Source organism: Drosophila virilis, chromosome X, assembly GCF_030788295.1.
Source record: "Drosophila virilis strain 15010-1051.87 chromosome X, Dvir_AGI_RSII-ME, whole genome shotgun sequence".
Classification (NCBI taxonomy): Eukaryota; Metazoa; Arthropoda; class Insecta; order Diptera; family Drosophilidae; genus Drosophila; species Drosophila virilis.
Genome location: NC_091543.1, coordinates 1275351 through 1302917, shown reverse-complemented (window position 1 = coordinate 1302917; position 27567 = coordinate 1275351). Strand labels below are relative to the sequence as shown.

Genomic DNA, 27567 nt, shown 5'->3' with positions numbered 1-27567 from the left:
TTACAGCAGGTGCCTTCTGCTCATAAAGCGCTGGGCAAATATTGCGCATACGCCCCGTGTGACAGGGGGAGAGGCTGATGAAGCAGTGGGTGGAGGGGGAGGCAAAAGGCAAATATTGCGCATACGCCGCGCATAACGAATGGACATATCTCTCTCCCTCTCCCTCTCTCTCTCTCTCTCTTTCTCTCTCTCTCTCTCTCTCTGTCTCGATGGAAAATTATTATAGGAATATTTCGTTGTGTACCCGCGATATGTCTTTTTGCCCCGCACGCCTGCATAATAATAACTGAGCAAATAAATAAATAATTGCCACACAATTTTGTGTGCTGTCTGCAAAATTGTGATTGCGATCAATGATCAGTCAACCGATGCTGTGTGTGTGTGTGTGTGTGTGTGTAAGTGTGTGTGTGTGTGTGTGCTGTGCCCTGTGCCAGCGATAGATACTACTCGCTACTCGCTGTAACTACACGGGAAGAAATTAACTAGATATATTTAACATTTGGCATGGAACATGGGAATGTGGAACACTGAAACCCAGTCAAAGTGAAAGTATAAAGTCAGCATGTAAAATACTCAATCACTGGAAAAATAGAACAGTGAAACAGTGGAATTTTATTCATATCGATGTGGAACACTGAAATATGGAACATTAAAATGTTAAACAGTGGAATGTAACACACTCGATCATTATTGCTCTTGGAAATGTGAAACAATGGAATTTCAAAGGCTAAACACCCAATGATCATGAAAATGGGAAATCTTTTAAGTGTGAAATGCGAAATGTGAAATATCCAACGTTCTCTAAACTCTCTGATATGCACTCTTCCGAAGAAATTGATTGAACTTTTGTTATACGGATGATCTGAGAATCGAATAGAAGGGCAGTTCATATGCAGCACGACTTGATTAATGCTCATGGTAGATATTCTAAAAAATCAGATAAAGTTTCCTTTTAAACATGCTCGCATTGTGTTGGGGCCTCTTTTGGCTCAGTGTATGGCCCACTATTGTCTTAATTATGCGCTGCTGCTGCTGCTGCCTCTGCTGCTGCTGCTCAAGGCGTGACTATCTAATGCCAGACAGCCGCAGCCGCTTGGCTTACTCATCGTCTCATCAGCTAGCCCTGCCCCCCCCCTCCCCTCTCCTCCCCTCCCACCATCCCCTCCCTTGGCCAGCCTCTCGCATAAAGTGCCCGAATTGTTGGCTCGCTTTTTGCCCGTTCCGCTCTCGTTGACGTTGACGTTGCCGTTGCCGTTGCCGTTGCCTTTGCCTTTGCCATTGCCTTTGCCTTTTCCCGCTGAAGTGACCATCGACATCGTCCATCGTCCATCGTCCATCGTCCGGCTTCCGTCGTCCGTCGTCGTCACCGTCGGTCGCCACTTGTTTATTTCTAAGTATTTGGCGCTCTCGCAAGATCACGCGCCGCAGCGATTGCTGATAAAATTGCTTTTCGGGGGCCCGCATATGGTACGTTTTCTCAAGAGGTGAGGCGAAGCGCGGGTGGGAAGGGGGGCAGGCAGCTGGGGAGAGGGGCGCAGCGCTCTGCGTCTAATCTGCGAGTGTTCTAATTTAGAGATGGGCGCAACGACACGAAATTCACAAATATAACGAATCTGCAATCGCAAAAACAAACCAACACAAAATCGCAATCTACATCAAAGTCTCTCAGTTAATATGCTGGGTCAGAATAGTTGCAATCCATAGATTTGCTAGATAATATATTATTCATTAATGAAATATAATTAGAGATAAAGAAGCAGGAAGAAGAAAATAATATATTATATATAAATATACAAAAAAAAGAAAACGTTTCATTCTGATTGATTTCCGATCAACGCAAACTTTCGAATTCCACCTGTCCTGGTGGAAAATCGGTGGAAAATGGTTATGGTTAAGTCATGTATCGGCATGAGTGCAATTTTAGACTGTTGGGTTTTCAATTTAAATTTACGTGCAAAATTAACGAATGAGTTTTTGATATTAGGGATTAGAAATTGCCAAGCAAAGCCGGGTAATGCCTGCTGGTCTAACAACTAAGAACATGTTTAAAACAAATAAATAAATAATGATGTGCTATTGAGAGCAGAGATCAATATACGCACATATGTAGAATACTTGGGATAGGTCTGGATCTTAATCAAAAGAAGAAGTAAACTAGAGGAAAATTTATATATATACATATATGTGAATATATTGAGAGATAAGAGAGAATGGAGTATAAAATAGGAAATATGTTGAAGCAGGCACGAACGAAGTTTCAGCTCACGAAGAGTCGCTCGGTTATCTCTAGAGGAGGCAGGTCTCGACAAATATATTAAACGTGGGCGCATCCGTCGACTCGTAATTATGTCCATTCGCGGTGCGCCGGGCATTGTTTGGACTGGAATAACTAATTGGCGTTGGGATCATGCGCTCGCACATGTCCAGCGCTGATTTATTTGGCAGTCTCGGGATCTGTTCAATGGCCAACGGTCACATGGCAACGGGGCCCAAATCGGGCGGAACGGAAACAAGTTGAAGCCCAATGCATTGTTTAAGGCATTTGCCAAATGCACGTGCCATTATATTTATGATCGCGTGTTGTTTGTTTGCTTTGCTTTGCTGGCTTCTAATGAAGGCAGCGCACAAAACAAAACAAAACGCGCTAATTGATGCGGCACAGCGGCATCTGGAATTGGCAAGCCCGAACCCAAACCCCAAGTCGAAGTCGAACCAAGCCTGATTTGGCGCTAAGTGGAAGGTAAATATTGCAATAACGAAATGGTAAACAATTTAATGTGTGCCATGCGATCGCCCACAATGTTAAAGACCTATGGAATGTGGAACAGTATGGCATGTGGAACAGTAAGACACACGGCAAGTGGAACAGCTGTTGGGCAAGGAAACCTAGCATATCAATATGAACATGCTTTTACAGTGGAGAATGTGGCTGACTCTAGTCTAGTTGACTCTAGAAATGTTGCATACGTATCAATGCGATGTGAAACAGTGGAATATGAAACAGTGTAATTTGGAATGCTGGAATTGGAAAACGGCACTATGTCAAGCCAAACAAGTCATGAAACAAGTTAACAATAGAACGGTCAATACATTTCACACGGAACAGTGGAATTCGATGTGGAATGCTGGAATTGGAACACTACAATTTGTCAAGCTATACATGTTAGGGCAAAGTAAAGCCATTAAACAACATAATGCACAATATATTGCATGCGGAACAATGGCATTGGAGTTGGAATGCTGGAATTGGAACGTGTGAAAGCAAACTAACGCGATGTAATAACCCAATGCAATGTATATTCAATGCGGAACAATGGAATTGATATATATTAGTTCTGCTTCACTCAAGGATATGGATTCCAAAGCTGAAATCAAGCCTATCGCTAGACTCACTCGACACACTTGCCAGTTTCAATTCCAGTCGTTGCTGTCGCTGACTACGACTAGTTGTAGACGTCGGATCGTGACAGAATATGAATTGAAAGGGAAACCAGATTATAGACACAGACATAGACCCGAAGAAGAGAAAACATGCACAGACACGGGCGGGCAATATGTTAACAGGTATTTAGCTAGGTAAATAAATAGCTTGACTAAGTTGTCGGGTATGTCTCCGGTCTGGGGGTGCACCTCGAGACATTCCATGAGAGAATGTTCTATAGGCGAATGCGACTATTTTTAGACACCTCGAGATGCATACACACAGAGGCGCAGATATAGTCGTAGCTACATATATCTAAATCTAAATTTGCCTGGCAAACAGTCGAAAGTGAGCCTCGTGACGATGATGGATCATCGCGATGGCATCTCCAGCTAAACAAATGACGTCAGCAGCTGCACAAAATGCGGAATTCGGCTAAAGATCATGCGTTGCATCGTGAGTGTAATCGTAATACTGCCAGCCAAAAAATTCCGTATAACCAAAAATATCCCAAATGCAAAAATATAGTAGAAAAAAAAAACCACACAAAAAAAAATAAAATTACCAAAAAAAAAAATGAAAAGTTTGTGCAAAACTAAAAACATATTTTTGCATTTACGCACAGTGGCAATAATAAATAAGTGCGCCAGCGTGCCTGACTCTGAAATACCCTGCAAGAAGAACAGCACGAGGCAAATGCACAACTTATGAGTGCACAAAAGTCTGCTTGACTATGTAATACCCTGCAACGATAAGGAGAAGGAAATTGAAAACTTATTTGTCAACTTAAATCAAAATTTACAGGCCATTACAATTTTTCACACATTTTCCACAAAAGTTCGTGAATTAAACTTAAATATTTATGCACACTGAATTCATGTGTTGAAAAGGAATCGCATTGTAAGAACTGTCAGACAGTTCACTTACATTTACAGCGCGTTGTGCCAACCCTCCCCTAATCTTCAGCAACAGGGTATGCTGCGCCTTGCTCCGATTTCAATGCAACAATATTTCGCACATTGCGCATACGCCGCGTGCGCCAATGCGCCAATGCGCGGCTGCCTGTCGTAGGTTAGTTCCGCCGACAGCAGCTCCAACGGGGGGCTAAGTGTACACACACACACACACACACACACACACACACACACACATGTATGCTGTTCACTGGAAAGTAGCGCACGCTTCAATAGGCAGCACAAAATCAATGGAAAGAGCGTCGTGTGTGTTGGGAGGGGGAGGAGGGTAGGGGGTAGGTGGCGTTTGGTGGGCTTGGTGGCATGCCGAATGCTGATTGCTGGGCGGGGCGGGGCAAGCGCGGGCGCGCATTAGGTTAATAGATAGCGACAGGCAAAAGACAAAACAAACAATATAAAATACACGTTATAGCAGCGACAACAACAACAACAGAAATGAAATTAAAATCCACAATAAGCCAAAAAGCAACAACAACTAATCCAGCAAACGAAGTGCGCGTCGTGCATGTTGACAAAATACAAAAAAAAAAAAAAAATTGAGAAAAAATAGCTAAAAAAAAAAAAAAAACCGCACAGAACAACAAAAAAAAGCTCAACAACACGAAAGAACGTCAACGGCGACAGCGACAGCGACAGCGACGTCAGCGTCAGTGTCAAGCAGAGCGCAGCTGTCGGCCGTTGTCTATTTGCCTATTTGCCGTACACTTGTGTGCATGTGTGTGTGCGCGCGTTTGTCACATGTGAGAGAGCTAGCCGTCAACTAAGAGAGAGAGAGAGAGAGGCGCGACGCAGTGCGGCATCTGTTCTATGCGGCGACTGCTTCAGCTACTGCTGCTGCTGCTGCTGCTGCCGTTGCTGCCGGCGCGCGTCAGCGTCAATCGAACTTCAGTTTGTCCAAGATCGCGTCGACCGAACGAACGACGCTAGAAAAGACGCGCGCGCGCAAACGAGACGCGCAGGCGACAACAACATCAACAACAACAACAAAACGAATGACGAAAAACGCAGCGAATTCGAATGAAAAACAAAACAAAAAAGCAAAAAAAAAACAAAACAAAAGAAACAAAAAAATATCAAACAATACGAACAGCGAAGACAGCCGATACGAGTGCACACACAAAATAGACAAATAAACGCGAACTGTTAACCGTTAAACGTTAACGGTAAAACGCAAGCGTCGTCCTGCAGCATCAGCCGAAGCAGCAGCAGCAGAATAACGAAGCTTTTTTTAACGAACGCGTATTTGCAGTTGTTGTAAGTGACCAAAAAAGAAGCGCGCACAACACACACACACACATTTATATATATATAGACAGCTGCACTGCTCGCACTTGCAGCTACTTCACAGAAAGCAATAGAAACTGCATTAAATTGGACATTGATAAATGTTACATTTAATATTAACAGTATGTATGATATTTACGTGTGATAGATGATGTATGGAACAATATCGTGTGATTGATGGCTAGACCAATCGATTTAGATGTATGCACACATACATAACTGTCTCATAGGAACTAAACGAAGCTGCACTTTAACACAAGAAACAGTAGACAAAAAGCAAGAGTCGCACTTCGAATACCCTGTAACTGGAAAAGTTTTATGAGCGCTAATCGAGTAGAAAACAAACTGAACATAAATTTCATATTAAAAGTTCAAAATCCATAAGTCATCCATTATCCAATTAGAAATTTTATAAAAAAAAAAATGTCGTGTGCGGTTTAAGCGAAGTTCTTATTGCCAAATTGAGAGCTCGACTAATGTATTAGCCTGATAGCCCCAGGTAGAGCCGGAACCACATAGAACAGTCAGAAGATAGAACAACTCAGTAGCATCTCTCTCAGGCTCTCCCTCTTACCCACCCTTTGTGCCCTTGGTATACCCGCTTTCAGTCATTTATGGGTGGAGGGTATTTACAGTGCCAATTAAAAGCATGTGGAATGGATAGCTATACAAAATTCCCATAAATCAATATGGTTGCGATGGGATTGAGCGAAATATTAAGTGGAATATTATTCAGGCACATTCTCGGCTAATTTCAGGCAAACTGATCAAGTTATTAACTCGAGGAATGCGCCGGCAACAGAACCCAGCCCCGCAGCCAGACACACTTAGCCAAGACACACACCCAAAAAGAACAGAACAAAAAATGTGGCAATTACCCGGCTATGAAGTTGGCCTTTATTACCATGTTTAGAGACCGAACATGGAAGGGTGACCCACAAAAAAAAAAGCGAAAACAAATCAGAAATCAATCGATCGGGGGCTTGGGTTGGGGGTCTCTAGATGCCTTGCTAAAAAAAAAAAAAAGAAAAATAATAATAATAATACCGACCGAAAGCGAAGAGAAAAATAAAAGCGAAAAACAATTTTACAATTTACAATTCAATGGCTGCTCGAGCCGTATCGTTTCCGATCGGTTGGGAATCGGAATCGGATCGGATCGCAGCGCGGCGGGGCGGGGCGGGGGAATTAGCAATTGGTGTGACTTACCGCATGGCGATTGCACTGCAGCAACGGGGCGTGCCACTGCCAAGGGGTTGGCTGGGTTGGAGGGGAAGCAGAAGCGGTAGCGGTACGCAGGGGTAGGGCACTGGGTGCTGCGGTACTGGGAGCTGGGCACTCGATGCTGGGAGCTGGCATTAAATAAGCACATAAATTGCTGGCGCTGATGACGCATTTTTCTTCTTTTTTTTTTTTTTGTTTCATACACATTCTTTAGGTATTTCGCTATGGTTGTTGTTTTTGCTGTCGTTGTTTGTGTGTGTGTGTGTGTGTGTGTGTGTGTTTTTTTTAATGCCCTACATGGGCTGAGCATTTCCGTTGTGAAGCAGCGTTTGGCGTCGTTTCAAGCAGCGCGTCAGAGAGTTAACTTGGAAGTGGCCAAAAGGATGGAGGGAGACAGAGAGAGGGTAAGAGAGAGAGAGAGAAAGAGTGGAAGAAACATAGAGAGCAGGTGAGAGAGAGTGAGGTGTAGAGATGAAGAGACAGGCAGAAAGAGAGAGAGAGACGGACATAGAGAAAGGGCGGGCGAGGGTGTGAGAGAGAGAGAGAAAGGGAAAGAAAAGGGGGGAAAAGAGAGAGAGAGAGAATAGGAAAGAGAAAGGTAAAAAAAGGGAGAGAGAAGTAAAAGACAGTCAGACAGACAGAGAGCGAATGAAAGGGAGAGAAAGATAGAGAGAGAGAGAGAGATTCTGACAACTTCAAAAATCAATTAAAATAAGCTCGACCCATGGCAAAAACAGCTGAAAACTGAATGAGAAAAGAAGCATTTAAATCACAGGTTCGGCAACCAACATGTGCATACCCTAACAAAGCATATCTGCTATTTGATTCATTTACCCCATAAAACACACATGACTTCGTGTACTTGATAAGCATGTACATATATTCCAAACCGATTCGATAGAATCCTGTCTGTCTATGGATCTATCAATCTCCGTGAAGCTTTGCTTGGGTACATCTTTTTCCTTCTTGTCCGTTATCTATATATAAAAGGTAAATTCAGGGAAATTTATCTTAAATTCTTCCAATAGGAACTTTTTACAAGTTAAATTCTAGCAAAATATAAGCAAGATATATTAAAAAGTGGACTTATATTTCCGCTAGAGAAAATCGACGAATATTGAGCATAAAAATCAAATAAAAAAGTTTGCTTTAATCTATATTTCTGTTATATATTTCCAAAAGGGTATTCAGTTGTCGCGATGCTCCACAAAAAAGTCAGCAAATGCAAAAAATATAGAACTTTCTGATAACAAATGCCAAAACTTATCGAAGAGGGCGGAACTTGAATTGAGCTGAAGTCCAGCTTCGAGAGCAAAGTAAAAGAGAGACATAAAGCTTATATATATATATTGCTTGATTCAATCAAAGCCAGCTACGCTGCAATAACATACGAATGAGACTCTACACATTATTCGATAAATGGCGATCGATCAGTTGCGTGATCGATCAATTGATCGATCACTCGGCAACGCGATTCACTCACCGAGTTAGCAGCTTTTGCGGCTCTTGTCAGCCAGTTGTCAACTGGCAGTTGCCAGTTTCTCGCTGCGATATGAATATTCATACGAGACGCGAGTCGCGATTTAAACTTTCCCAACTTTTTTTTAATTGCTTTCAAGCGATCTAAAACGCTAAATACATGACTTATACTTAATATTGGCTAAGTCGACTGTGAAAGCAAGAGGCGCGAACAGAAATCAGTCAGCTATTAAAGCTAAAAGCTAAAGTCGAAGCTAACGCTGACAGGGCAGCCGGGGGGAAGCACCTCAAAATGTCAAGGCCACAAAATGTGTAGAAGAAAATGTTATCGAAATGATGAAGCTTTCGGTTTTAGTCAAAGCTCTGGCCACAGGAGTTTACTATTGCCTCAAGCTTTAAGCTGACAGAAACTTAAAAGTCACTTAATAAAACTTGCAGCTTCGCTCAAGCCGAAGCTGTAAGTCGTCAGCGACTTATTTCAATCATGCTTAAAGCTACTCAAAACAGCTTTTGGGCAAGATAAAGGGGTGGAAAGAGAGAGAGAGAGAGGGGGGGGGGGGGGCGTCGGGCAGGGGAAGCACATTGTTAATATCCATTAGCCGCTTTCTCTGCATGATTAATCCCATGATGGATATTGCCGCAGCTAATAAAACAAAACACAATAAACAATTAAAAATAAACGATAAACGATTTCATTTGGTTTCAATCTGAAAACAGATGTTTGTGCGGTGCAGTGGCTTTTGCCATTTGCCATTTAAATCAGGCACAATTTTTTTTTATTTATTTTTTTTTTTTGTGATTTACTTTGATTGGCATCTAATTTATGATTGACAGTTACAAACGTTGCGTCGAGCCGACCAGCCAAACAGCCAAACGGCCAAGCAACAGCAACAAACACAACAAAAGCGTTTGAGCCTACCGCAAATGCGGATACAGATACACAGACAGCGACAGATACAAATACAGATGAATATACAGATGAATGAATACAGATACATTTATTGAGCTGAAAGTGGATAGGGATAGGGAATAGAAAGGCAAGAGAGGTAGTGGAAAATACAGATAGATAAATTGATTCAAGTACAAATACATATATATAATCAGGAGATACAGGAGATACAGAAACAGAAACAGAAACAGATACAGATACAGATACAGATACAGATACAGATACAGATACAGATACAGATACAGATACAGATACAGATACAGATACAGATACAGATACAGATACAGATACAGATACAGATACAGATACAGATACAGATACAGATACAGATACAGATACAGATACAGATACAGATACAGATACAGATACAGATACAGATATACAGATACAGATACAGATACAGACAGATACAGATACAGATACAGATACAGATACAGATACAGATACAGATACAGATACAGATACAGATACAGATACAGATACAGATACAGATACAGATACAGATACAGATACAGATACAGATACAGATACAGATACAGATACAGATACAGATACAGATACAGATACAGATACAGATACAGATACAGATACAGATACAGATACAGATACAGATACAGATACAGATACAGATACAGATACAGATACAGATACAGATACAGATACAGATACAGATACAGATACAGATACAGATACAGATACAGATACAGATACAGATACAGATACAGATACAGATACAGATACAGATACAGATACAGATACAGATACAGATACAGATACAGATACAGATACAGATACAGATACAGATACAGATACAGATACAGATACAGATACAGATACAGATACAGATACAGATACAGATACAGATACAGATACAGATACAGATACAGATACAGATACAGATACAGATACAGATACAGATTACAGATACAGATACAGATACAGATACAGATACAGATACAGATACAGATACAGATACAGATACAGATACAGATACAGATACAGATACAGATACAGATACAGATACAGATACAGATACAGATACAGATACAGATACAGATACAGATACAGATACAGATACAGATACAGATACAGATACAGATAACGATACAGATACAGATACAGATACAGATACAGATACAGATACAGATACAGATACAGATACAGATACAGATACAGATACAGATACAGATACAGATACAGATACAGATACAGATACAGATACAGATACAGATACAGATACAGATACAGATACAGATACAGATACAGATACAGATACAGATACAGATAACAGATACAGATACAGATACAGATACAGATACAGATACAGATACAGATACAGATACAGATACAGATACAGATACAGATACAGATACAGATACAGATACAGATACAGATACAGATACAGATACAGATACAGATACAGATACAGATACAGATACAGATACAGATACAGATACAGATACAGATACAGATACAGATACAGATACAGATACAGATACAGATACAGATACAGATACAGATACAGATACAGATACAGATACAGATACAGATACAGATACAGATACAGATACAGATACAGATACAGATACAGATACAGATACAGATACAGATACAGATACAGATACAGATACAGATACAGATACAGATACAGATACAGATACAGATACAGATACAGATACAGATACAGATACAGATACAGATACAGATACAGATACAGATACAGATACAGATACAGATACAGATACAGATACAGATACAGATACAGATACAGATACAGATACAGATACAGATACAGATACAGATACAGATACAGATACAGATACAGATACAGATACAGATACAGATACAGATACAGATACAGATACAGATACAGATACAGATACAGATACAGATACAGATACAGATACAGATACAGATACAGATACAGATACAGATACAGATACAGATACAGATACAGATACAGATACAGATACAGATACAGATACAGATACAGATACAGATACAGATACAGATACAGATACAGATACAGATACAGATACAGATACAGATACAGATACAGATACAGATACAGATACAGATACAGATACAGATACAGATACAGATACAGATACAGATACAGATACAGATACAGATACAGATACAGATACAGATACAGATACAGATACAGATACAGATACAGATACAGATACAGATACAGATACAGATACAGATACAGATACAGATACAGATACAGATACAGATACAGATACAGATACAGATACAGATACAGATACAGATACAGATACAGATACAGATACAGATACAGATACAGATACAGATACAGATACAGATACAGATACAAATACAGATACAAATACAGATACAAATACAGATACAAATACAGATACAAATACAGATACAAATACAAATACAGATACAGATACAGATACAGATACACATCAAGATACAGTTAGAAGAGACAGAGGGAGAGAGAGAACGAGGGGCGATTCGCGTCTTGATTTACCTGGTTTGTTACCTGATTTTGATGTCTGTGGTTGCCGTCGCCTGACAACGTTGTCAAAACCTAAACACACGCTGCCAGCTACCGTGCCAAATGGCTAGCAGCAGCCGCCTCCCTCGAACCCCACGCCAAACCCCAAACCCCAAACCCCACCCACATACCAGTCCGGACTCTCGGATTACGCGTCGTATGCGCAATGCCAGCCGCAGCTCTTTCCAGTCTTTTTCCAGTCGCCGTGCTTATCAGTCAACCCAATTGGGCGCCCGCCGAGCAATTACATGAGCCCATCAACCTCCCCGTATATAGCGATGATATAATAAGCCCGATCGCGCGATCGTACAATCCGATCGCAGTATCGATCGGTCGCTACCGTTGCGTATTCGGTGTAAACCAATTAAAGTCTTAACTTGGACAATGCGCAAATCTATAAACAATCGTCGCCGCACAACAATTGCCCGATAAGCGCTGCATTCAGCGATATCTATAACTGTATATATATCTATATATAGCTCCATAGCCATATAACTGGGTAATGCAGAAGAAAGCTACGCAACAATCGAATATACGAAAACAGTTTTGTTCAATTCGCAAGCTTCTTTGTAGAACTCAATGGGGCGGTAATTAATAAGAGAGGCAGAGAAAATTGAATGGTGAGGGTGAGAGAAAGACAAAGACAAAATTAAATAATGGGCTGAAGGAGACATATTATAAAGTCTGTTTATCGGCCTGTATGCGTATATCGATAAATATCGATAATTTTCAGCATATATCTTTTGAGCATATCCTACGGATTTCGATAGCTCGCTCTCAATTTAGAAAAAATAAATTTTTCCTGCAAATTCATGACATGAGCTCTTCAGTTGTTAATTAATAGGATCTGTGAGAGTGCGTGTGCAAGAGAGAGGTAGAGAGAGGGTGGAAAGCGAGAAGGAGAAGCTCGCTTCTTTGGAGCCGCTTTTCGTGCAAGTCATGCCTGGAAGAGCTGCCAATTTATTAACGATGATGCGATCAATTAACTCTGGCCAGAGACGAGAGAAAATAAATTGTTTCGAGGAATGACTAAAGCAAAAGATTAATCATTCAACTATTTCTTAGCACACGAAACGCTTTCGCTGTACCAAAAATTTAAGAAAAATTCTCGTATGAATTTTCTTTGGCATTTCTTTTTATTTTTTCTCACTTTTTTCATGTTGATTTTGTGTTTGTCTCTGGCTGGCGACAAATCCCTTTATGGCCGTCCATATATCATTTTAAAGCTGCCACAACATACACTCACACACACACAGCACACATTTGCTTTTTGTTGTGTCTTGTAGTTTTTTTCTGGATTTTGTTGTTCGAGTGGGGCACGTGTGAGAGCAATTAAATGAAAATGCCCCGCAAATATATTAAGTATTGGTAATAAATAAGGCGAAAACAAAATATTTGCGATATTTGTGACAGTCAAAGCAAAAACTGACGAGTGACGGGCGGCGAGTGGTAAGAGGGTTGTGACGAGTAGCGAGTGCCGAGTGGCGAGTGGTGAGTGACGAGTGATGGGACAACAGCAGAAGGCTGGCGCTTGATTAATAAATTTTTTTGCTTTCGAGAGTGGCGAGAGGCAAGGGACGAGAGAAAAGCGGCGAGTAGCGGGCGGTGGGTGGCGATCGAGGGGGCAACAGTACAAGGCTGGCGCTTAGTTACTTAATTTGTTTGCTTTCGAGAGTGGCAAGAGGAAAGCAGCGAGTGGCGAGCAACGAGTGGCTAGCAGCGAGTGAAGAGTGAGGGCGCAACAGCAAAAGGCTAACGATTAGTTACCCAATTTTTATGCTTTCTAGAGTGGCGAGTGACAAGAGGAAAGCAGCGAGTGGCAAGTCAGGAGTGGCAAGCAGCGAGTGTCGAAAGAGGGGGCAACAGCACCGCAAATATATTATGTATTAGTATTAAACAATACTACTCGGTTCGTTTGCCAAATTTATGACAATCTGAGTAAAATCTGTATAAACTGACGACCGGCGAGAGGGCAGAGGCAAGAAGTGGGCGGCGAATAACGAGTGGGATGTGAGGGGGCAACAGCACAAGGCTGGCGTTTAGTTAATTAATTTGTTTGCTTTCGCGTTTTTTCGATTCCCATGTTGTCAATTTCATTATCAACAACAACTGCACAAGATAAAAGACAGACAGACGGCAACAACAAGAACAAAGAGAACGAGTCGCAAAGGCGGGTCAACAATTTTAATGTAGCGCCAGGCGTTGGCCATAAAATCGCGCGATATCGTTTAACCATAATTTCTGTCACTCTTAAAGCAAAAATAAAACAAATTAAAATAGTTGAAAAAAACCAAAAAAAAAAAAAAAAAGCCAAAAACTAAACAAATAAATAATGGAAAAAAAATTTGGAATGCAAAGAAAATTATGAAATAATAAGCACGAAAATAGGCAGCTGGCAACAGGCTACACAGACTCAACACATACCCTAACAAAGTGTATGGCAATTATGTGAAATATTCTGATAGCTTGAAAGCGATAAAAGATTGTTCTCTAACCTATGCGAACTCGACTCTGGATGCAGCTTTCTTGTTGAAACTTGGTACAGCTTCAGCTTTTGGCTCTAGATAGTGTATATAGATCGGCGCACTATATCAAATAGCTGCCATATAAAAGAATAATGTTAGGGTAACTGAGTCGTTGTATTTGTTATATTTGTTGCTCGACTGCGCTTTAATAATGTTAGGGTATTTCAGCTTCGGCTAATTGTACTTGTCAGGTATTTTCATAGTTTCCATATTTGGCATAAGTTATTTAAGTTAGGGTATTTCAGCTTCGGTTAGTCATATATGTTTTTTCCGTCTGCTTTTCCATTTCATAATTTTCCATTTTTTGCGCATAGAATTTTGAACGCGAGAACTTTTCACTTATTGTTTGTTGAATTCTATATATTTTTTTTGTTCTTTGCCTTGCTACTCTTTTTGTCAGCCTCATTTAATGCGCTGCCGCCGCAACGTTGGCGTCGACGTCGACGTCACTGCCGGCGTCAACGCTGTGACTGGCGTCGTGTCTGCGATTTGAAATATTCCTATAAATGTTTTGGCCTCACGGCCCGCCGCAAAAAAAACACAAAACACAAAACACAAAAAGAAAAAACGAACAAATATATAAAACTTAATATATTTAATATATGTATCTTCGCATGTGTGTGTGTGTGTGTGTGTGTGTGTGTGTGTGTGTGCGTTTAAGTGCGATATCTGTCTCTTGTCTTTATGAAAAGAAATGTTAAATGTCTGAAACATGCGTACATAATGCTAATGCAAAAGCAAAAGCAACAACAACAACAACAACAAAGCAGAGAAAAATGCTTTTCCTTTGATTTATGTAGTTTTAGCGAGCGACGTCAACGTCAACGCTGACGTCGCCGTCGCAGTCAGCAGCGCAGGCACACGCACACACAAACAAATTGCAATTGCAGCTTAGGCGGGCAATTCGCCGCATCTTAAACTAAACAGAATAAATTATAATTCAATTAATAATTTGCTATTCAGCAATTCACTTTAAAAACCATATGAAAAGAAAACTTTTTTTTTTGAATGTCGTAGCTTGAATACCCTTACTCTGACATATGTGGCAATATGCCCGATCAGTTCTTAACCCTATAAAGTCGTATTTTATTTAATGCTTAGATCAAAGCAAACAATCCTTGATATTATCTGAAAATAGTTTAAAATATCTTAAAAGAAGAAAACGATAAATTAAGGATATTTTTTAATACCCTTGCAGGCACTTGCCCTGTGATTATGCAGATGTGTGAACATGTTGAGTTAGATGGAAATATGTTGAAGAACATATCAGTTTGCCACACAGAACTCAATTCGCGACTGATTCTTCTTGTTGTGCTTTATAATATGGTAAATAGTCAAGATTTCTTGAAAAATGTTTTTTATTTTTGAGAACTTGATATTCCACCAATCGTTCCTATTGCAGCTAGATGATATAGTAGCCCGATGTTGATGAGAATTTGCATATATATGAAGCAGAGTGAAACCTATTAATGTCAAGTTTGATTAAGATATCTTGATAAAAAGTTGTCTAGACAAGAAGCTACTTTTCGACCGATCCTTCCATTACAGCAATATATAATAATAAAGGGGGTGAGAGACCAATTCCCGATCAGCTTCCAACTTATTATTAAACTGATTTTCGTAGCCCTTAATATTAAAATTAAAAGAATACGATTTTCAGTGATTTTGGCAATTCCACTCGCAACTGTGAAATTCGGGTGGAAAATTTGCAAACTCTTTCTTTATTGTCGTTTTCCAAGCAAAGTTCATCGTTTTGCCCAGTAAAACTCGCTAGTATATATATAAGATATATATAGCTCATATGTCTTATAGATGTCTTCTTCCATGGGTTAAACATATCGTCATCCTCTTCATGGGCTTGAGAAGGTCTCAAATAATGAGAGATCCCTCAATGGGAACTGCCAAAAAATTAGAATATTCCAAAAAATAAATGACGTTTCAAGCAAAATTCGTATTCTTTGGGAAGAATATTTTTGAAAAATGTTTTTTTCCATTGTGAACCACTTGAAATGGAATTTTTATAAAACCCATAAAATTGGCATATAAAAAACAGATAAATTTAAAATACAAAATGTGCATTAATGTTTTTTTTTTTTAATATAAATTATATGGAACGTCCAGATGGGAATATTTGTCCAAAGTAAGAATAATCAAAGCGAACCATTTGCTGCCTTTTAAAGAGTGATCCATATACCCTAGGGTTAAATCCCCCCCTCCTTCCCCTTCACATAAGGTAAACATACTAACTGGGTAATTGGGTAATTGACGGGGTCGTCGAGCCTTAGCCTCAGTCTCAGTCTCAGTCTCAGCTGACGAACTAATTAGCACAGAAACCCAAAAGAAAACAACAACAGAAAGAGAAACTAGCTCTCGCTCTCTCTCTCTCTCTCTCTCTCTCTCTCTCTCTTAGTCACTCTATCATATCAACTAATCGTATCAAGATAATTTAGCATAGATACACACACGCACACACACAAAATCTTAGCTGCTGCGCGCCTCTCTTCGCCCGCTCTCGCTCTTTCGCTCAATGCATTTGCAAGCCTGCGATTGGCTGAAAGGATGCGCAGGCCATAAATGTCACGCTTGCACACCCCTACCCCGCGCTGGCCAGTCGCTGCCGCTGCCGCTGCCCACACCATCTTCGTTTCCCTCGCCCACTGGGCGCAGGCTCACGCCCACGCGCAGTCAACGCAATTTGCACACAAGCAGTCCGCCAGGTAGAGCAGGCAATCAAGGTGTGCGCGGGTCGAGTGGCCGGCAACATGTTGCGTGCAAATGCCATGCAGGCTACATGTTGCTGGCGCAACAAATGGCACATGGTGGGAGAAGGGGGTGGCCAACAGCACGCACGCATGCGCCGCTGCTGCTAGGCTGGCAGCGCAAGCATTGAACGGCGGCGCGTCGTTCGTCATCGGGCAAACATCTTGGCGACACGCGACTCAGCCGCAGCAGCAGCGACGGCGGCGGCGGCGGCGGCGGCGGCGGCAGCAACAGCAGCAGCAAGGCGCAGGTTTTGCAAACGGCAAACAATAGCAACAACAACAACAACATCTAAAGAAAATTGCAAGCGCTACGTTTGCTGCTGCGACGCCGGCAGCAGCAAAGACGACGACGAAAGCCGAGCGCCGCACGATCGTGTACACGACGCCGACAGCAGCAACTTAATGGCTCTCGCGCTCTCCTGCACGCTAGCCGCTCTCTCTCTCTCTCTCTCTCTCTTTCGCTCACTCTCTGAAGCTGACGCGCGCGCGCTCTCTCACAAGTTTAACAATTGTTGTTGTTTTTGTTTGCGCTTCACCTGCGTGCCTGCCTGCCTGTCTGGCCTGCACATACTGTGTGCACACGCTCTCTCTCGCTCTCTTTAGCGTCGCAGTCGCCGTTGCCGTCAGCGTCGCTGTCGCAGTTGCAGTCGCAGTCGCGGTCGCTGCTGTCATCGTTTGCGCTTGTTTTAGTTTATTTATTCAACCGACCGATACCGTGTGTGGACATTATTTTCTGAAACGTTCGTAACCGCACACACACACACACACACACACACACACACGCACACGTCGCGTCGTCATCGTCGTACACACACACACACACACACACACAAACACATTCACACACAGTCGCAGTTGAGCAAGCAGCGGCGCAGCAGCCAGAGCCCATATACACGGCGTGTGCGCCCCGTGAGCTATCTAGTAGATAAAAACTCGCCGACTCGCCGACAACAGCAACACAAGCAACAAGCCACAAGCAACAAGCAACAAGCAACAGGCAACATTAACAACAACTGGCAACAGATTTTATTTTGGCTAACTTTTGTTTTATGAAAAGTTTGTTGGGGAAAAAACGCACAAATGAGAAATGTGCAAAAACAAGTTGTGATTAAAATTTGACGAAATTTCTCAATAGATTTCAATTAAAGTAGAAAAAAAACAAAAAACAAAATAGTGCGCGCAACAGCAACAAAAAAGTGTTGCAAAAAGAAACAAAAGCAAGAAACACGCGTGTGTTATCTAATCTATAAAAAATAAAAAGAAAAAAAAACAACAACAAAATTAAATATATTTTTATATATATATATATGCAACAACAAACAAACAACAAGAACAACAAATAACGGTACGGTCGGTCGAAATAAATATATATTGTTTTTTTTTTTCTGTTTGCGTAGCAGCAACAAAGTGCGTGCAACTTATTTACAGTTAGTACATATTACTATTTTTTTTTTCGTGCTTAACTTAATCAGAAATTGAATAATAATTATTAAAAATCAACGAAATGAACAACAAACAAACGAACGCTGCCACCGCCTGGGCCACGGCCACGGGCACCGTGCAGTTGCTGGACAGGCCAGCGGTTGCGGGGGCGGCGGCAACGGACAGCAGCACAGCTTGCAACAGCAGCAGCAGCAGCAGCAGCAACAACAATTGCAACAGTTGCACTTGCAACATAACCGGCGCCACATACCGTTATCATAGAAGATTGCAACAGCTGCTGCTCGTCGCGCTGCTCCTCTGCCTGTCCAGCCTGAGCAGCTGCTGGCCCCAAGCGGTCCAGGCGCGCCGCCATGCGCCGCTCATGTTCGAGGAGGCCGACACGGCCAGACGCTCCAATCGACCGGCAGGTAAGTCCTCACACCTATATAATATATATATAGTCTATAGTTGTTATGCAAGCGCATATTGCGCATACGCCACGCCCGCCGGCTGGGCCATAAAAGTGGGCCCTGTTTTTCCTATTTCTTCTTACGGGTTTGGGTTTTTCCGGCTACCTGGCCGGACAGCCGCTGCACTGGCTCGCACCCTTAAGCCGGGCGGTGCGATGCGATGCGGTGTGTGTGTGCGTGTGTGTTTTGTTGCATTGCCTTGCAGCTTTGGGTTTTTCTTCTTTTTATGCTTGTGTTAATCCGGAAAACGGGAATTCCCTTCCGCTGGCCTGCACAGCCAGACATCGAGGCGACGCCAACAAAAAGATATGTGGCAAGCAGCGCGGCTTTGTCTATGCCTCTGCCTCTGCCTCTGCCTCTGCTAAGCTGCTTAGCAGCTCGACCCAGGCCCAGGCCCAAGCCCAGTTAAGAGCTCCTTGCGTTCAATTTGTTGCAACTCACACGCTTGATTAGCTGCATTTCCTGTTTCTATACAGAACGAGGGGGTGCGTAGGGATGAGGGGGGCAGCCTGCTGTCAGTCTCAGCGCTTGTTTTTCCTTTGTTATTCCGCCCCCGCCCCCGCTCGCGTTCCACGTTTTTTTTTTTTTTTTATTTCGCTCAGCTTGGCTTGTTTTTGCCTCGTTTCAATTAAAAACAGTTTGCGGTTTCGCTAGCAACGACTTTGAGCCGTTTCTCGTCTTACAATGCGGGCGCAATGTTCATGTTAATGTTCATGTTAATCTTCAGCTGTTAATCTACGGCTGCCGCTCAAAGCCGCGCAATTTTAACTTAACTTAAGGTTTAATGGGTTTCTATTCGTTTTATTATAATATTCCTCCAAGTATTTCGCTTCAAATGTGCGTAACTTCTCAGTCTCAATAGTTAACTCGACAAATCTTTTTGTAATCTACGTATTTTGTTGTTAATTGAGTTCATTAAATATCTTTTTCAAATCGCACGTCATTTACATAAAGCTAAAACCTTAACATGAGCATAACTAGGCCAGGTGTTTGGCTAAGCAATTAAATCCTTTTGTAAATCATATATTATCTCGATAAATTGGCATATATCAAATATTTCCAAAATCGCACAACGTTTAAATAATGCTAATCAGTGCAAACGGTTAGAGAATTTGTAAGGTTGGCTCTTTAAATGTTTATGGAATAAAGCATAATATATGCCACATAACATTTTTATGGCTTGGGCTACGTTTGAGACCAACTGAAAGACTTGGGTTCGCTTTCGATTAACAAGAAATACTCCATATGTTAAGATCACATACAACTAACAACAACAAGAAGAAGCACAAGCACGAGCTTATCATGTCTGGCACTTGCCAAGACACAAACCCACCCAATCCATCCACCCACAGCCCACGGCCCACTCGAGCGCTAATTAAAAGCATAATATGCCAAACTACAGCTATATATAAACGTATGCTTAGATATGTATCTTTTCTGTGTATCTGTATCTGTATCTGTATCTGTATTTGTATCTGTATCTGTATCTGTATTTGTATCTGTATCTATGGCGTAGTATGCTGTAGTAGGCACCGCGATTGACTACAAATTCGGGCAACGGCAAATCCCACCAACATTATTTTTTTTAATGAATGAAAAGCCAACGCACAGCACACACACACACACACACGCACACACACAGCCACACACATGCATGCACACACAGTAAATCAACCGTTCTTTTTGGCCGTATTTCTGCTTTTTGACTCGTGGCAGGGCGAGTTCGAGAGAGGGGGGGAAACGCCACAAGATTGGGCTAATCAAACATCAAAAACCACGCACGTTTTCAGCAGGTGAAGCAGACAGCGTCAATGGGAGGGGGGGGGGGAGAGGGGTACGAACAAACTGGCCAACAACTAACTACCAATTCGTTTTGTTCATTTCGCATTTAATTTAGCTGATTAACAAGCCGCCGCCAGCTGCGAGCTGCGAGCTGCGAGCTGCTTAGTGAAGCTCCCCCCCTCCTACCCTACGATCACCCGTGCGTTCCCCTTGAAAGACCGGGCTGCCTACGTTGCCCGGCCAAGCCCCTCGCCCCCCTTAACCAAGGCACAATCCACACACAGCATTCGCCATTCGTCAGCATAATTCATTTATTCAACTGTCTGCCGCCCAGTTAGGTGTTAAAAAGTTGTTAACTTATTTTTAATGAATGCGTGTAAAAGACAACAACAACAACAACAACAACAGCAACGACGAAAATCAAGATGTGCCTACGTAAAGCAGCAAACGAGACGACAAACAGACAGAGACAGAGAGCGGGACAGGCAAAGGGTGTGGATGGATGGCGGGGTGGGGGGACAGACAGAGAGCTGCGTTTCGTTTGGCATCTCGGCAAACATATCCATGATCTTTTACGAAACGAACACAAGCAGATGAAAAGGCCAAAAATAAAAGAAAATAAAGCGAAAAAAGAGCTAAACAAAAACGAAACACGTTAAAACGTCAAGTCAAGCCAGAGCCAGAGCCAGAGTCAGAGTCAGAGCCGCAGTCAGAGCCAAGTTTTTTGCCGGGCTCGCGTTTCGGCCTCAAGTCTTAAGGTACTCGCATTTGGTCGGCAAAATATGTGAACTGGCCCAAATATGCAGCATATGTTTGGCAACAACAAAATGCATTTCTGGCAACAAAAAAAAAAAAAAAACGAAAGGGACAGAAAAAAAAAAGGCTTCTCAACTAACTTTCTGCCTTAGTTGTTGGGGTTTAGCTCAAAGCTTGAGTTAAGTTCTTGCATGTGAACTAAAAATATATTTGCTTTCTTTTTCTAAATTAATGTGCCTGTTCAGTTAAATTGAAGAGTTGCTTTAGTTTAAGCCAAACTTTGAACCTTTGACAAAGTTCGCGTAGAGTTTGTTTTAGCTTGAAAGCTAAAGGATTTGCTAGCCAAAATGCTAAAAGTCCGCTATCTATTAGCTTAGAAAAAGCCGAGAGGAATACAATTATGATGCTTTTTGACAAGTTAGAGCATTTAAGCTTCGGCTTTGCTGGACACTTTTCGTGCTTTCTTCTTGTTTTTGTCGCTGTCGCTGTCGCTGTCGCTGTCGACGCTGACGTCGACGTCAGTGTCAGTTGCATGTCAGGCAGTCGAAAACGAAATGCAACCAATTTGTTGCCGGTTGCAGCAATGCTGGCAACAGCAACAACAGCAACAACAACAACAGCCAATTGCAGCCTTTTTTGGCTTGGAGACGAGGCGTCGCCAGCTTCGTCGCAATCGCCAAATCGCCGCCAAGTCTCCAGTCTCCAGTCCCAAGTCTCAAGTCTCAAGTCGAGAGTCGCTGGAGTCGAGCGTCTCTGGAGTCGCGTGTGGGCAGAGGAAGCACTTAATGCCCACAAGGTGTCAAATTGCAGCAGAGAGTTTCGAGTTGGAGTTGGAGTTGGAGTTCAGCTTGAATTCGAGTTTGGGCTGGCTGCGGCTCGCCCACCCAGCTATAGCTAGAAAAAACGCCAAATGCCGTCTCGCTCAATCTACCTCCCTCCCTCCCTACCTTCCTTCCTCCCTCTGTCCGTCTGTCTGTCTGTCTGTCTGTATGTTAATTAATTTGGCTCTTTTTTTGTATTTCGGCTGCAGCGTAGGCAAATAAGATACAGATACGCTTCACAGATTCGTGGGCTGCTACAGTTTTTTATTTAGCCTTTTTTTTTTTTTTTGTTTTTGTTTTTTTCGTTGTCGCATTTCCGTTCCAAAGCGAACGACTCGACAGAGAGAGCGAGAGAGAGAGAGGGAAGAGGGAAGAGGGAGCGGTGGCTGGCTTGGCTGTATTTGGCTAGAATTTGGCTGCTTCTGGTTTCAACTGGGCTAAAGCCAAATTCTAGTTTTTATTGCCGCCATTCGATATGCCTTTCATTAGCACAAGCTGCCGCCGGGCGCAGCTCGGGCAAAAACGTCCAAAACTTTGCCATTTGGCTTTGCCCATTTCCCATTTGGCATTCCTGTCATGCACTTCACTTATCAATGCACAATCAGCGCCAGTCCCGCCCCGCTGCCCCCCCTTTGGCCATTAAATGGCCGTTCGCGCATCATCAAAATTGTGCATCGCTGATAGGCATGTGATGTGTGATGTGTGATGTGTTTGTGCAACTGTTCGCAGGCCAAAGCCAAATTCGTATAGCATATTTTCTTTGCCATTAAATTGCCAACGAAAATCTTTAATTGAAATGCACATCTTTAGCCTTAGAAACAGCCAAGCATTGCCAGCTTAAAGCTTTAGATCACTTAAGCTTCATTTAAGCTTGAATATTTATTTAATTGTTAATTGTTAATTGTGTGTGTACAGCAGCTGACAAAAGCTTTATCTTGAGCTTAAAGCGCACTTAAAGCTCGCCAAAAGCTCAGTAAAGACAGTTACATAGCGAAAAGTTTTTATAACTGATTTTGTTAGACTTAAAGCTGTCAGCTGCCCTCAAGTAAACTGTGTTAGCGCTATAAAATCGCTTCAAGCGCACTTAGAGCTCACACAAAGCTTGCTTAAAACTCACTTAAAGCTCGTCGAAAGCTAGCTAAAGAGCGTTCATTGCTTATTGATGACTGAGCTGCATAAAGCTCGCTTAAAGCTCACGTTAAGGCGCACTTAAAGCTCGCCTGTGGAGCTTTAAGCGTCCAGCGAGCTTAAATAGCATCGCATGTTTTAATTGCATTTAAATTAGCGCTCAATATCATAATTTGTTTGAACTTAATTAGCTGCCTCCTGCTTGTGGTTGTGGCTCATTCATTGCAGCTGCAACGCGCAACGATCATCGGGAACGTCATCAGCAAAAAAACTAGAGCCAACCCCGCCAACCCACAAGATACACATCCTTAGAATATTTGTGCAACTTATCAGCGCATTTAAAATTAGCCAGCAACAACAAGAACAAAGTTTACAGAATTGTTTTTGCCGTCTGCCGCGGCTGAACTTTTGACGACATCTGCGACGGGGGCAACTCGCAGTCGCGTGATTTGCTTTGTAAATGAGCAAAAATGCAAAACTAAAACCAAAAAATAAATAAATAAAAAAAAAATAAATAAAAACAAAAACAAAAACAAAACCAAAAAAAAAAGGCCAACGACAAGCAAAAACAAATAAAATAAAAATAAAAATAGTCATTGAAAATGTTTACGGCCAGAGACGTTGCCTTTGCCTGCCTTCAGCTCTGTTCCAAAATAGCCAACACTCACACACTCGCACACACACTCGCACACACACACACACACTCACAAATTAGCTGCTTTTGGGGCAACTCATGCGCAATTGTCTAAACAAATTTCACAGACACTAAAATAATTGCAACGCTTGCAACAGACTTCGTTCCACGTTTGGCTTCCATTTGGCTTCCTTTACTTTTTTTTTTCGCATATTTCTCAAATTTGTTCTACGCCATTTTAGCCAATTTCAAGCCAGATACGCTAGTTTTCCGCTTGCCGCTGGCGCACTCGTGACATTTGCCGCAAATTGACACTATTCGTCTACTTCTTCTTTATTTTTTTTTTGTTAATTGAAAACAATTTTGAATTTTGATTTGTTTTTTTTTTTTTTTTTTTTTCAAATAATCAATTGCCCTTCTTTGCGCTTCTCATTGTGGGACTGTGGGCTGGGTCTTATATATATATATATGTATATTAATAAATATTATCTTAAGTAGACCAAGTTTAGTTTTTGAAGTTTCAAGAGATTTTGAATGTAAGCTCTCCAAGCTAGGTAAGTTTTTTTCGAGAGCCGAATATATTCTCTACATTAACGAGAAGGCGAACCGGATGTAGCCCAAAGTGAAGCACATTCGAGCAGGCATATATCATATATATATATATATATATATATATATTTGTATATATTTGTATATTTGCATAGGTTTATATATATAGTTTTATCATATATGTGTATATATATATATATATATATATATATTATATGCATCTGGCACAGACCGATCTGCTGGCTAATTGGAAAGGAATTGTCATTCATTAAGATTGAGGCTTGCTCTCTCTCTCCCCTCCCCTCTCATTCTCTCTGTCTCGCCTCTCTCTCAGCGTCTCCTCCATGCCCCCTCTACCCCTTTCGCCTCTTCAGTTTGTTGTCGCTTGATTCATTTGCGATTGACGCGTTTTTTACATAAGCTGCGCCCGCGAAAAATCTTTTCGTCTCAATCGATTTTCGCGAGTTGCGAGTTTTTCTTTTGGCCATTGTAGTTGCCAAGGCGCAATAGCAACAACAGCAACAACAACAACAACAGCAGCAGCAGCAACAACAACAACATCCGAACGAGCCCCTTTTTTTGTGTATTTTGTGCGCGCGTTTTGCTAGCGACTTTAAACGCCTCGTCGCACCTTTGCGGCTTTTTCACTTTTGAACTTTTATTTCTCAATTACTTACACATATATATTTATATATATACATTTTTTTTGGTTGGGTAATAAGAAAATTGTTAGGGCGTGGCGGGGCGTAGGGTTGAGCGCTGAGGGGGGCGGGCAGGGGCAGGGGGCTGTGAACGCAACACCTCGTTGTGTGCGTTTGTCCAATGGCCTCGGCTGTTGTTGTTTGCTTTGTTGCCGCCGCCGTTGCCGTCGCCGCGTAGTGTTTGTCACCCCGCCTCCCCCTCCCCCTTCCATCATAGGCCGCCCCCCTCCCCCTCAAAGTTCTAACACCTAGCGCACAGCTGTCATAAATTATCAACAACAAGCGCGACTCCCAAGTCTGTCGTCTGTCGTCTGCGGCAGCGGGCGCACTTAATCAGCCATTAGAGATCTTCATTTCGAAGCGTTCCAAAAAAAAAAGGTGGACAAACACAGGAGTAGGCGACTAAAGAATACCCTGTAGACAGCAAGCTGGCCTAAAAATATATATATAGAAAATATTTTCTCGAGTCTAATTTTGTTTATTTTAATTAATTCTAGTTTAATTTTATATCAATTTAATATTCTCATTTCAATTGCCCAAAAGTTTTATAAAAAATCACGAAAGTAAGGCACAACAATGCTGCTCTCTCACTCTCTCTCTCTGCTTGAATTACAGGGTATTTAGAGAGGGGGGTTTGGTAAGTAGTGCGTGCTCGAAGCGCAGGCCAAAAACATTCTTCAGGTTGCTTTTTGTTAGCTTTGCACTTAAATAATTTAATTGCTTATAAAATAAATAAACTGGGGCGCGTCCGTTGACAAACTGAGTGCGTCTCGCATTTAAATGCATTTTCCAAAAAAAAAAAAAAAAAAACAAACCAACCAACACACACACACACACACACACACACACACACATATGTATTTACACTTGCTGCACTCTTGCGTTATAATTTTCGAACCTATTTTATTTGGGGTATTCTTTTTGTTGTTTGCCGCGTTGTTGTTTGCTTCTCTCGATCGCTCGATCTATTGATTCCTTTGCCGATTGATTGATTGATTGATTGATTGATTGAGCCAGCGCGCAGACTGATTGACAGCTCAACACTCGTAGCTGTCAGTTTTCAAGAGCCCAAACAAAAACGCGTACAAAAGCGAAAGTGAAAACGAAATCGGAATTGAAATCGGAATTTCGAATATGCCGTAATTCGATTGGTTAACTGCCACGCCCCTGCCGCCCCCTTAAAGTGATGATGAGCACAAATTGAGAGCTCAAAGCTCTTAGTTTGATCATCGCAATCGAAATCCAAAGCGGAATTGAAATCGCAATCGAAAACGGATTTGAAATCGGAATTGAAATCGGAATTTCGAATATGCCGCAATTTGATTGGCTGACTGCCACGCCCCTGCCGCCCTCTCAGAGCACTGCATTCGTGCCGCTCTTTAAGCTTCTTCTTCACATTTCTTTTCATCTTATTTATATATATATACATTTTTTTTTTTGGTGCTTTTATTTTATTTGATTTTATGAAATTCAACATTGAGCTTTAACTTTTACGCTAATTATTTTGCAACAATTAATTAAGGCGCAAAACAGAAATAACATTTCTCAAATCATCAACAACAACTAGCCACATACGGCTCTATATATATATATCAGCCCCGCCCCCCTGCCCACCCCTTAGCCACCCCCCGCCCATCGCGTTGCTACCAATCCGCAGACAATATACGCTGATCTGTGCTGATCTTTTAACTCAATTAAAAGCGCACGCAGCCAAGGCAAAAAGTGAGCACTGTGACTGTCTGCCCGACTAGCAGCTACCCTGTAAGCAGTCTTTTTGCATATACCTCGTGATACACAGGGCGCACACTTTTGGCCGCATTTCATTTCTAGCAGCGCCAGCAGATTTTCTCGCTCTGCCTTTTCTTTTACAGGGTATTCGCATATGGAAAACTCAGAGCAAAGCAATTTTCAAAGGCACTTTTGCGCGCCCTGGTGCGTGTGTCTGTGTGTGTATGTGTAGACTACACAAAAAATAGCCCAAAAAATTAAATATACTGTGCGCCAGTGCGACGCCGCTGTCGACGTCGACGTCAGCAGCGACAGCGGCAGCGACAGCGGCAGCGACAGCGACAGAGGTTCTGCGTCATGTGAGTCAGCAACGCATTTGGCAACACCAAGGCGAATTTTTAGTTGGCTGCTTCGTTGGCTAAAACAAA

General features: G+C 41.9%; 1 protein-coding gene across 1 annotated transcript in view; it reads left to right on the top strand.

Moving 5' to 3' along the window:
* Positions 1–5296: 5296 nt before the first annotated feature.
* Positions 5297–27567, top strand: part of sog (short gastrulation) — a 43191-nt gene continuing 20920 nt past the window's right edge. Inside the window, exons 1-2 of the mRNA XM_002058223.4 lie at positions 5297–5649; positions 18546–18998. Of these exons, the coding sequence (XP_002058259.2) occupies positions 18653–18998 (346 nt within the window). The 5' untranslated portion in view covers positions 5297–5649; positions 18546–18652. The remainder of the gene's footprint in view (positions 5650–18545; positions 18999–27567) is intronic.